The 12017-nt window shown below is 44.2% G+C and overlaps 1 protein-coding gene across 1 annotated transcript; it reads right to left on the bottom strand.

The window, feature by feature from the left end:
* Positions 1-2893: 2893 nt before the first annotated feature.
* Positions 2894-3894, bottom strand: DNAJC5G (DnaJ heat shock protein family (Hsp40) member C5 gamma). The gene is made up of 3 exons (XM_006910432.1): positions 3782-3894; positions 3262-3523; positions 2894-3067 (listed from the first exon to the last, which is right to left on the bottom strand). The coding sequence occupies exons 1-3, from the start codon at positions 3892-3894 to the stop codon at positions 2894-2896; spliced, it is 549 nt and encodes a 182-aa protein (XP_006910494.1).
* Between the last annotated feature and the right edge of the window lie 8123 nt (positions 3895-12017).

The following is a 12017-nucleotide window of genomic DNA, read 5'->3' as shown; positions in this document are numbered from 1 at the left end:
TCTGCTATCTCTCCTGTCCCTTCCTCTGACAATTCACCTCGTCCTGAGATAGCTGTTTTCAGACACGTCTTGTCTCTCTTTCCTTTGCTCTGTACACCGGCCAGGCACAAGCAGCTTTCTCTGTCCCTCACTCCCTGAGTGACTCTGTCCCTGGAAATTTCTCCTTTTGTTCCCCAAACAACTCGTATTCACTCGATGGGCAGCACTGTTTGTCCCTCACTCCCCAGAGAGGAGATTAATTTTAACGTGGGGGTGGGGAACAAGGGGCATCTGTATGACATTCCAACTCCCGATTTAGCTCATGTAAGGCGAGCCACAGCTGTCACTGAGTGAGTGAGTGACCCTGACTCACTCAGGAATGGGTGACTCTCTTGAGCAAGGACAAGGGTGAACTTCAATGCTTCTGGCGAAAGGCGGGCCAGCAAAGGTATGGGGCGCTCACTTGCTCTCACTTAGAAGGCTCCTGTGAGCCCCTGGCCCCCGGGCTCTGGCTTGGGCCCTTCTTCCAGGGCAGTGACACAGAGCACAAATTGTCTTGCATGTGAGGCACCATCCATGGCTCAGGGAAGGAGGACGGATTTAGCCAGAACTACAGACAGTCATTGAAAATTTTTGCCTCCAAGGCTTCGCCAGCGACCCTGGTCTTCTTCCTCCGAACCCCGTGATTCAGAACAGGGGCACCAGCGACCTGAGAAGCTTTGGTCCAGCACTTCTGGGCCACTTTTGTTCTCACCCAACTTTCTTGTATCACCCAAGGAGAAGCAGCTCAGGGGGCTAGAGCTGGCAGTGGTGCCAGGGCCAGGAATGACCGCATGAGCATGCCCCCGAGAAAGTGTGGGATTCTGGTCCACGAATATATCACTGGAGCCACTCCAAGGACTTTAGATTTGTTAGGAAATGGAGAGAAGCTGAGCTGGGCAGAAAGGACCTGAATGCCAGGGACCTATTTTGAGCACCAGGGGAATTGGTCTCCAGGGAAATTTTAGAGCACTGACAAAGACATAATCACAAGGCTCCAGGAAGCCTGTGTCCCAACGCCACGATTGTCCTGAACTCCCACTCTGCAAGGCGGCCTGGTCTCAGAAGCAAGCATCGGTTTTTCTCCTAGGCCTTTTTCTGTATCCCAGGCATAATTTTTCTTTTTTTGAGCCCCACATATGCACTGAGACTGGACAAAAGCTCTTTTATTTACTGACATTCCTTAGCCCTTCTCCCAGTCAGGAGAGGGAAGTGTGAGGAGTTACTAGGCTCTGACCCTGGGTGGACAGGAAATAAATGGTGTGGAGAGGATACCAAAAAAGCAGTGTGAAGGGGCATGAGTGGGGAAAGGGTCCGCAAAAGTACAATCTTTTCCCTATCGTATGTTTCGTGCCCCTGTTTTTAAAACAAGATATATAGTGACCAGCCTGCCTAAGATGTGGTAAAAGGATGGAGGCAAACAGGCATCGATGTGTGAAATTCAGTCAACCCACAGGACCCATGCTAATGGGTACTACGCTGGTATTTGCAGTCTAGGGAGAACCCAAAGGTGGGAGGACGACCCCTAAGCCTCAAATGCATCCATACTTTTCCTGAGTTGACTGGTGGTGACACGGAATGAGGCTGGCAATGCCAAGTGTACGGGCACCAGAAGAAGATGAGACCAGCCCAGGAAGGTATACCGGCTTAGAAATGAGGCCGATGCTAAGAGCTCCTGGTACAGAGTAGCAATAAAGGAGGGTTAGCTGGTCCCACAGCTCTTGAACAGGTTCAACCTTGCTCAGTTATTAGGCTCTTGGTGGAGAAAGCACAAGTGACTCAGGGACCCTACCCAGGTGACATTGGTTCAAATCCCAAGAAAGGCATAGGAAAAAGGATGCTTGAGGAAAGTCTGTCTCCACTGCCTAAGACCTCTTAAGGGTAGGGATGAAAGGTCTGTTTTCTAACAGATTAAAATTGTGACTGGAGTTAAAAAGAAGAGTAGCTGGTTAACCCTCTATCACCGGGGTCAATGACACCATCAAGGGCAGAGACGACACCCTCACTGAGATGGTCGCCATCAATACTTCTGAAACTGGGATTCTTACAAGAAGAAGGGCAAATCAGGGTCAATGCCAGGATGGGGCTACTTGCTTCTCTCTTCAACACGTCCAGTGGACTGGGCAGCAGAAAGCACCTTTACTGAGTTAGCACCTTGGGGCAAAAGAAGTTGGCATCTTATTAGAAGAACTGAGTACCCAGAATGTAAAGCAAACCCCCTATAGATAAGAATATAAACACCTGTTGTCCATACTATAAGGATATAAACTTTCCACTAATGACTTATCTGAAGTCAGTATATTTTCTTTTCTTATCCTTTAATTATTGCTACATTTATTTTCATACCTCACTCTCTTAATATTTTAATGATCATCTTCACTATGATTATCTTCTTCCACAAAATGTTCTTTATTTCCTATGATGGAATTTGAAAAACATATATATAAATGTGTAGTAACAATTTTTTAGCCTATTGGTGAGAAAACCATGACCTTGCAGTTACACATTAGCATCACTAGGTGGCACTGCTGTGAACTGCAGTCAATTCCCTCTTTAGTTGGAGTGGGGATAATCTCAGACACTTCATCTTCCTTTTGAGTAAATGCAATGGGCTGCATCATCTAACTTGTCTTCAAATATTGCCTTTTCTAGGTACACTCCCCCACCCATTCTATGCCTTAAATCTCACCCCATTCCTTAGCTTATCGGTCATGAGAGGCCAACATTACATTCAAACTGTTGGTTTGTGGCATAAGCTCCTTAGACACTGAGTAGCTCCTCTTTCTTCACTTTGTCGCAATACTGACTTGAGACTCTCATATTTAGGGGTTCCAAGTTTCATCCCTAACCATTTCTTTCTTTGTTAATCTAGCTCTTACCTCAGTCCCTGTCTGTGGTTCTCACCTGACCTTGAAGGCTGAGTCTGGACATTCTGCTGGTATTTTCTCCTTACTACCTCCTCAGATGGTGGCTTAAGGGTTCCACAGCAAAAGCAGCAGCAGCAGCAGCAGCAGCAACAGGTGAGCAGAGCACACAGGACGACGAGTGTCTAAAAGGTAGGAAAGAACAGACTCAATCCTGCAGTTCTTACATGTTCCTGTTCAAGCTCCCCTCCCTCAATCCCAGCACCCAAAAAAGTGAGACAACAGAAGCATTTGTCCTAAGAGAGGAGGGTAAGGTGTCTTAGATGCGGAGGGTCAACCCTCCTTCCTTATTCTTAAGAGACTAGGAAGAACTGTGTACCTTGAACCAACAACTATTCATCATAAAATAGTATCTGACGCCTTCTTCGCCAAAGTGATCATATATATATATTCCCAATGAGCCATGCTGGTTGTAGATTTTCCGCTTCTTAGGGTCACTCAGTATGGAGTGGGCTGTGTTGATCTCTTTGAATATTTCTGCTGCTTGAGCGTCCCCTGGATTCTTGTCTGGATGATACTTCAAGGCCAGTTTCCTACCCAGGCAATACCCAAAAGGAGGGTGGGGAGAGAATGGGGAGTGGCTAGGGAGGGAGAGTTAAGATGAATGACAGGAATAGGTCTCTAGATAGCGAAGAAGGAATGCATAAGATGTGGTAAAAAGAATGGAGGCAAGTAGCCCAAATCTAAATTCCTTCCCATGCCACAGTGAAGAGGACGATTGCCCCATCTGGCCCTAAAGTGAAGGCTTGAGGATTTAAAAATGGGCCAGAAAGCAAGACAGAAAGAAAAGAGTTTAAGGGGGTGGGCTTCAGGGTTTAATACGGGGCTGAAGTCTGAACCTGTAGGACTTTTTGATGTCTTCAGGTGAGGCATCCTTCTTAAGCTCCAGCACTGTATAGAGGGTTGTCCCACTTTTGGACAACCGGCGGGCTGCTTCGTCCACATGAGACATGATCTGGGTCAGAGGAGAAGCAGCATTTGTGAGAACTTCCACACGTGAGGCCATAAAGAAGTGAACCTCCAGTAACAAGAAACTCATTGCCTTCAGGGGGTAGGCTGGTAAATGACTACAAAAAGGACAGGTATAAGACAGTGAGTGGGATCTGTGACTGGCAGAAGAGATCCGGTAACCAGAAAAGACATTCAAATTCAAATTTTAGGGAGGAAATATCTCACACTTTCCAATGTCCTTGAGCTATGCAGACCTTGGGACACCCCACATACTAGAGAGACATAAGCAAGGGGAGGTCTCAACATGGGAAGAGATTGATTTTGTCCAGAACTACTAGCCCCTTAAGTAAACAGCCCTGGTCTCGTCCAAACTCATTGTTGGGATTGAGAGACCAGTGCGGGCCCCAGCCCACTGGTTGGGGTCAGGAATCGCTGAGATAATCAATTCTCAAGGGAGAAACAATTCGGACCTAACCCTGGGCTGCCTAAGATAAATCAGGTGTCCAAAAGCCAGGCCAGAAAAAAGTGCTTGCAGCTAGGCCTGAGACTTTGTTCTTCTCCTGGCCTCCTCTCTCAACCCATCCCACCCCCTGCTCTTCAGAGATAGGGCAGTAGGGTTAACAGAAGGATGAAGAAGGAAGCAAAAAGGGGGTATCTGTGGGGACCAACCAGCAGGGCAACAGGGAGCAAGACCCCAGAGAGCAGGGAGAGCTTGGGAGGCTATGGCGCACTAGAACCAAGGCAACAAGTTCAGTAGCGAATGCTCTGGCTCCCCAGGTCCCTCCTGGCTATGAAGACTCCCTACCCGCGCTGCGGATCTACCTTGGAGTCCCTCTCTTCAGCACATAGGCCTTACACGACCTCCATCAGGGTGTAAAACTTCACACAGCCGGGGTCCTGTGGCCCACTGCGCTTGCGCACTGCGTCAACACTCCGAGTCGTTTATTGGCGCCGCTGGAAGTTCTGGGAGGTAAAGCTACGTGGGCCCTGGGACTTATTTTGCACGCCGGAAGCCTGAGCGTAGGGATCTGCCGAGCGACAGCAGGCCAGGGCATCCTGGCATCTTTTCCAGCCTTTTTGCGGGTACAGCCTCCGTCAGAATCCCTGCTACTCCAGCGGAAGGCGATCACCTATTCTGGTCACTGTCCTAGCTCATCGACTCACTTAAGGAAAGATAATGGGCTTGCAAAACTCCTTGTGGCTTTGTGAAAGGTGTGGTTGCTGCACGCCTTTCTCAGGAGGTGTATTACCTTGCCAGTGTTCTTTTTCAGAATTTAGGGATATCTGGTCGGTCTTTTCTTTCCCTTCCGCTTGGAAACTCTTTCACGTCCTTTAAGACCCACCTCAACTGTCAGTATTCCTGGGACTCCTCTGTCATTCCCCATGTTGTTCCCACTTGCTCTGTTAAAGCATTTATCTGATTATATTGTAATTATTAATTTGCACGTTCCTTTGAAACAACATCTTGAACATTTCCAAAAGAATTTTTGTTCTTCAAAATTTTCCTTTAAGTACTTTTCCATCATGAGGATGTACCATAATGTAATTATATATAATCCAGATTGGATAGTGAAGTTGTTGCTAACCATTGATAGTATAGTAACCTTATAATAAAAATTCTTATTTTTAAACCTTTAAATTAATATCCTTTTTTCTCTTCGGGTTAGATTCCTGGAAGTGGAATTATTGGGTCAAAGGAAGTTTTTCAAGCCTCTTGATCCTTATTGCTAACTTTCTTCCCAGAAAGTTACCCAAAGTATCTATTTCCATCCCTTCTGCAGGACGTGAAAGCACCTCCCTCTATCTGGCCTCACTTCCTGTGATATGCTACAGGAGGTAGTGTTTGCACCAGTTAAAATTTACCACTTTCGTGATGGTTTTCTTTAGAGAGGAGCACTCAGTGACCCCTATAACATGTAATTGAAAGAGCTTTATTAATTCAATAATATTTCTGTTACCCCTCTGGTGGCTTTTATCACTCTCTTTTCTTTATTACAGTTATTCGTGCACATTTACCTCCCCTTCTAGGTTTTAAGTGGTAAATCAATACTCCACCCCAGGAGATGTGAGCCATCTGAGCAAACCAACTAAGGAGTCCATATACAGCAGGCACAATGACCACTGAATTAACTAATTTATTTCTATAGTTCTGTGATCAGGGCAGGAGGTAGGGATAAAAACCTTTGGCGTCACCCACCTAGTTCATAGGTTCTGGGTCAGATGAGTTTAGGGGTCAATCACTTAAAGTGAAGGAATGAAAGCTGACGATTTTTTTGGTGGTTTGTATTATGCCAAATTTCTCTAACTAATCTCCAACCTTTCATCACCATCATGGGATGACAGAACTAGCAGAAGTTGTTTCTTCACTAGCACTGTGAAGAGAGAACGCTTTAGAAGCGCAGTGCACTTACAGTGAATTCCTTACCTCCGTCTGCAGGCTCAAGGTGGTGCGGCCCCTGCCTCTCACTCCGTCAGTCGAGTACCACTGTCTTTCTTGCTCTGGTCTCGGCCACACTGTTTCCTATCAGTTCTTTGAAGACACTGTGTTCCTTCACATTTCAAGGGCCTTTGGCCACTCTGCTCCCTCTGCCTGGAAGACTCCTTCCCAGGACTTAACATCCTTTGAGGATCTTAGCTTTGTGCCTGCTCAGAGAAGGCTTCTAAATGGAGTTCCACTTCTTTCTCCCCACCTCATAACGTCCTCATGATAATTCGTGAATATATGTTTATTTGTGGGTTGATTTGTTTAAGGTCTGCCTTCCCCGGCAGACAGGGAACTCCAAAGGGCAGGGACTTTGTCTTTTTGTTCATCATTGTATTTGTAGTACCTAGAACCATGCCCGGTTTACAGTAAGTGAAGTAATGATTTGTTGAATGGGCTACAGCAGAGGGAGCCCTCTGCTGGTCCAATGCAGGCCCAGAGGTTGGGCCTAAGCACGAATTCCCTAAGACATTGGACAAGACTACAGAGCCCATCTTCCCTTATGTGGTCCTAGACAAGAGACATATGGTGTAAACAGGAAGAGGGCAGTGGGAGAGATGGTAATGGTGATTCTGAACTCCTCGTTTCTTGTTTCTCTTAGCCTTCCTCCAGTTCCTGACACAGTTCCTGCAGTATTGTAGGTGCTCAATAAATGTTGGTTGATTGAATGAACCAGCAAACCTTTATATGCCTTTTCAGAAGGACTTTTACTTAATTATCTCCTTTGATCCTCATAACAACCTGAGAGGTGGTATGATCACATCCCTGCTTTATAGAAGTGAACCCTGAGAAAAAGGGCAAATTAGGTGCCGAGAAGAATTAGTAAACATCTTTCACATCTTGCCAAAAGCTCCAGAATATTATTACTTCTTATCATTGCCCTCTGACATTCTAATGAATTCTAATTATAGTTCATGGCTCTTGAAATAGCCATTATCTTTAAGTTTCTGAGCCTCTGCTCTGACTGAAATGACACCGTAGCCAGTGCTGCAGAGATGCAAATAGAGCAGGCAAAAGGACTGGCATCCTTTGGCCAGAGGCGAGTCTCCACTTTGCCTTCACCTAGAAACAGACCCCCTGCGATTCAGTTTCCTATGTACAAGGTCTCTTCTAACACCCAGCACAGAACTAGGAAGAACACACAAGCCAGGAATCAGAAGCCCTAGATCTGAGTTCCCGCTCTGGCTCTAACAAGCTGTGCGATCTGGGACAAGTCACTTAATCTCTGAGTCTCATTCTCCTCTTCTGTAAAAACCTGTGTCATTTCCCAGGGTTGGTGTCAAGACTAAATTAGGTTTGGTTGTAAAAATAATAGAGAAAATAATAACTATGCTGAAGAATGATTACAGACTAAAACCTTTTCTGGAATCATTCGCCCTCCCGCCATACCTTGAGTCAGAGGGATCTTCTAGTTTACTGCCTCACAGAGCCATTTGGTCTCTCCTCAAGAAAACCAAGAAGCGTCCCTTATTTACCCACAAATAACTAAAGTTTTAGTCATATAGCTGGAGTACACACATACAGACAGCAGACATTAGCATATTTATACCCAAAATATCACGCTTTCAAACATATGCAGTAGGAGAGAGAGATCACAATTTGTCATACCCAACCACCAGATTCTAGAATTGTGGAGTTTTCGAGTTGGAAGGGACCTCAGGGACTTAAATTTAAACCATTATTTTCATTTTATAATTGAGGGAAGTGCAGCCCAGAGAGAATGATTGACCTGCTCAAGGTCAACCAGTGAAGTCTAGACCTAAGTCTTCTGACTCCAAGTTCGGTGTCTATACCATGACTGCTTCTCATTCATACCAGCTGTCTTTAAAATCTAGGTTAGAGACAGACCAAAGCTGTAGTTGACATTCATCTCCTTTTATGGGTGATGTTAGGTAATGTCTCTCTTTATCTCTCCCCCTAGTTGAAGGCATATGTACTACATGTGACCAAAAAACACCGTTGGCCTAGTTAATTTGCCTGTCTTCCCCAGGGCAGACATCTTGGGACAAGAGGTAAAGGGCTATCAGCTAAAAAGTTTGCTTTATACCCCTGTCCTCTCTGATCTGCAACCCCAGACTCTGCAGACATAAAGATAAGCTAACAGGGCATACCTACCTCACCTGTGAAATGGAGATAATAGTGTTGTAAAGGATTAAATATTTGTTAGGTAATGTCTCTCTTTATCTCTCCCCCTAGTTGAAGGCATATGTACTACATGTGACCAAAAAACACCGTTGGCCTAGTTAATTTGCCTGTCTTCCCCAGGGCAGACATCTTGGGACAAGAGGTAAAGGGCTATCAGCTAAAAAGTTTGCTTTATACCCCTGTCCTCTCTGATCTGCAACCCCAGACTCTGCAGACATAAAGATAAGCTAACAGGGCATACCTACCTCACCTGTGAAATGGAGATAATAGTGTTGTAAAAAGGATTAAATATTTCATTTGAACAGTGCTTGACACATGGTATATGCTCTATTATTTGTCATCATCATCATATGACCATCATCATCATCATCATCATCATCATCATCATCCTGTCTATCCTGTCCCTTCCCAATATTGTAAAGAGAGAAGTTGCTTTTCATTTTGTCTCTGGGAGAAAGGGAAAAATCAGGATTTTCCCTAAAGGAAAATTTGCAAATTGTCCTTGGTATCCTTGCATCCTCTTTCTGCATCCTTCTCTCAGCCTTTAGAGCCCCATTTTCTTGTTCCCCTACTCAGTGCCCTCATGCTGCTCGCTAGTATTCAAAATATCCCCAAAGTAACCCCAAGCAGTCAGAACTCCAAAATTACCTTTCTCACTTCCTCTCTTTCAAAATTTCTAATAAAAATTATTATCTCCATAAAATGATCTCATCCTTAAGGGTTAGGTGGAAAACAATTCAATTAAAACACTAATTTAGCTTATAATAAGAAAGACTATAATACCTCACGCACTTAATTCTTAATAACACAAAAGGAATAACTGGTAGAATTTCAGGCATTGTGACTAAATGAAGTGAAAAATTTCAGGCTTCATTGTGGGGAGAGATTTTGGACCTTAAATAATGAGTCCATAATCCAGTGATGTTTGGGTTTTGGGCATCATTATCTTGCAAATAGTCATAATAAACCCAGAGGAACAACCAGTTTAGGGGCATGAGTTCAGATCTTCTTTCTGTTCAACTCCACTAGTTTCAAGTTCAACTCCACTAGTTTCAAGTCTTTTCATTTCTGCACCTCTGCAATACTCTGGTCTCCTCCTCCACCCCGGTAAGTTTTCTGTCTCCCTTGCTGGCTCCTCTTCCTTTGTTCACCTCCTGACTATGGATATTCTGCAGGGTTTGCTCTTTAACCTCCTGCTGTGCTCTCTCCTCTCTTGTTCAGAGATCTAATCTATACCCATGGCTTCAGCTGTCACAACTATGCTTTAGAATCAGTTAAGTATCACCCACATGCCAGTCTCCCATTGCCTCAAAACCACACTCTAAGATCTGAACTCATGATCTTGCCCCCAAACTGGTTGTTCCTCTTCGTTTCCCTATGTTAATGTTACGACTATTTCCAAGGTAATGATGCTCGAAAGCCAAACATCCCTGGACTGTGTACTCATTATTTTCCCCAAACTCAGGCCAAAAAGTCTTATTAATTTTTATAAATAACTATTTCATTTGTCCCTTCTTTCAGCTCCCACAGTCTTGAAGCATCCCAGTTAAGGATTTTCATATCACGCTGACTGTTGTCCTAGCCTCCTAACTGCTCTCCCTACTGTCAGTTTCATCCTGGATACACTACCAGATCAATATTCGTACAGCGGTGCTTTGGTCATTATCATAGCCTACAAGATGCTCTAAAAACGACCTTTTAAATCTAGCAATGAACTCTACAACTTGATTCCAACTTACCCCTCCGAATTTACTGTCTACTATTGCCCTAAAATGAACCTTCCATAACAATCAGACTGGTCTTTTTCCCCCACTAAATATTCCTGTTCTTTCTCACCTCTATATCATTGCTCTCACACCATTTCCTCTCATAAATTGTCCTTTTCATTAATCAATTCACTTACTCAACAAATATCTGTTAAACACTGCCCTATGCCTAGTACCCTGGATACAATGATAATTGGTCAAACTCTTTTTGTCCTCAGAGATTATAATCTAGTGTAGAAGAAAGACAATATCTTCAACAAATATTTATTGGGTGCTCTTATGTACCAGACACTGTTCTAGGTGTTAGTGATACATACAGCAGCATACAAAACAGACAAAACTTTCGGCCATCATGGCACTTACATTCTGGTGAAAGGAGATAGACAGAAATACTATAAGTAAAATGTATAGTATATTAGGTGATAATAATGCCTATAGAGAAACACAAAGCAAGAGGCGGAAATAGAGAATTTTTGAGAGGATGTTGCAATTGTTAAAAGGATAAGCTGAGAGAGTCTGAGAAGGTGATATTTGATCCAAGACCTGAAGCAGGTCTCAGGTGAGTTGTGAAGACAGCTGGCAGAGTGTATGACAGGTAGAGATAAGTAAATGCAAAGGCCCTGGGGTAGGAACTTGCCTGGTGTGTTGTAGGACTTGCACAAAGGCCAGAGTGGCTGGGAGTGAAGTGGGAGTAGCATGAAATAAGATCAGAGTGGGCTAGATTGTGTAGGGCTTTGTAGGCCGGTGGAAGTCCTGTGGCTGACCGTGAGTGGCGTAGAGACTGATGAAATCTGGCCTACATTGCCAGGCCACTGGATTGACAATAGACTATAGGGCAATAAAGATAGAAAAAGGAAGACAACCTAGGAGGCTACTGCAGTAATCAAGAAGACAGATGATGGTGGTTTGGACAAGGGTGGGAGCAAGATTTGCTGACTGATTGGATATGGGGTAAAAATAGAGGAGTCAAAGATGACTGTAAGGTTTTTGCCTGAGCAGATGCAAGGATGCAGTTAACATGTTCTGACATGAGGAGACTGCTGAAAGAGCAGGTCTGGGACGGGGGCGACAATCAGGAGCTCAGCTTTAGACTAATGAACCTTGAGATGCCATTAGGCATTAAAGAGGAAAGGTCAAGCTGGCATTTGGGTATTTGAGTTTGGAATTCAAGTGAGAGATCTGAGAATCAACATATGGATGCCTTTTTTAAGTTTCTTTTTAATAGAAAATTTCAAACACATACAAAAATAGAATAGTACAATAATCCTCCATGTACTCACCACTTAGCTTCAACAACCAGTGCTTTCTGCTGTTTCTAGATAGTATTTAAAGCCTTCAGACTGGATGATATCTCCATGGAGTGAGTGTGGAAAGGTAAGAGAAGAGGGTGACCAAGTCCAGGACTACCCCAGCATTGAAAGTTGAGAAGATGAGGAACCAGCAAAGGAGACTGAAAATAGGCAGGCAATGAAGTAGGAGGAAAATCAGATATTGGTATCCTGGAAGTCAAGTGAAGAAACAATTACTAAATAACAATTTAATTACAGTATGATAAGTACTAAGGAAGGAAAAGAAGTGTGCAGTAAGAATGCATACATGAGAACTAACCTAGTTTGAGAGTCAGGAAATGCCTCCCTGAGATGACATTTAGGCTGCAGCCCTCCCTCATCTTCTCTCATCTCCAGCTAAAATCCTACTTCCTCCATCCTGCTTCCACTCTGACAATAGGCT

Source organism: Pteropus alecto, unplaced genomic scaffold (assembly GCF_000325575.1).
Source record: "Pteropus alecto unplaced genomic scaffold, ASM32557v1 scaffold61, whole genome shotgun sequence".
Classification (NCBI taxonomy): domain Eukaryota; kingdom Metazoa; phylum Chordata; class Mammalia; order Chiroptera; family Pteropodidae; genus Pteropus; species Pteropus alecto.
Note: the sequence above shows the minus strand (reverse complement) of the source record. Positions and strands in the feature narration are given on the sequence as shown.

Coding starts and splice junctions, on each gene's coding strand:
- DNAJC5G (XM_006910432.1), bottom strand. CDS start 3,894: ATGTCTCATGTGGACGAAGCAGCCCGCCGGTTGTCCAAAAGTGGGACA. Junction 3,524..3,781: donor GACATCAAAAAGTCCTACAG/GTTCAGACTTCA, acceptor CTCCCTCCCTAG/CCACTCCCCATTCTCTCCCC. Junction 3,068..3,261: donor TGAATAGTTGTTGGTTCAAG/GTACACAGTTCT, acceptor CCTACCTTTTAG/ACACTCGTCGTCCTGTGTGC.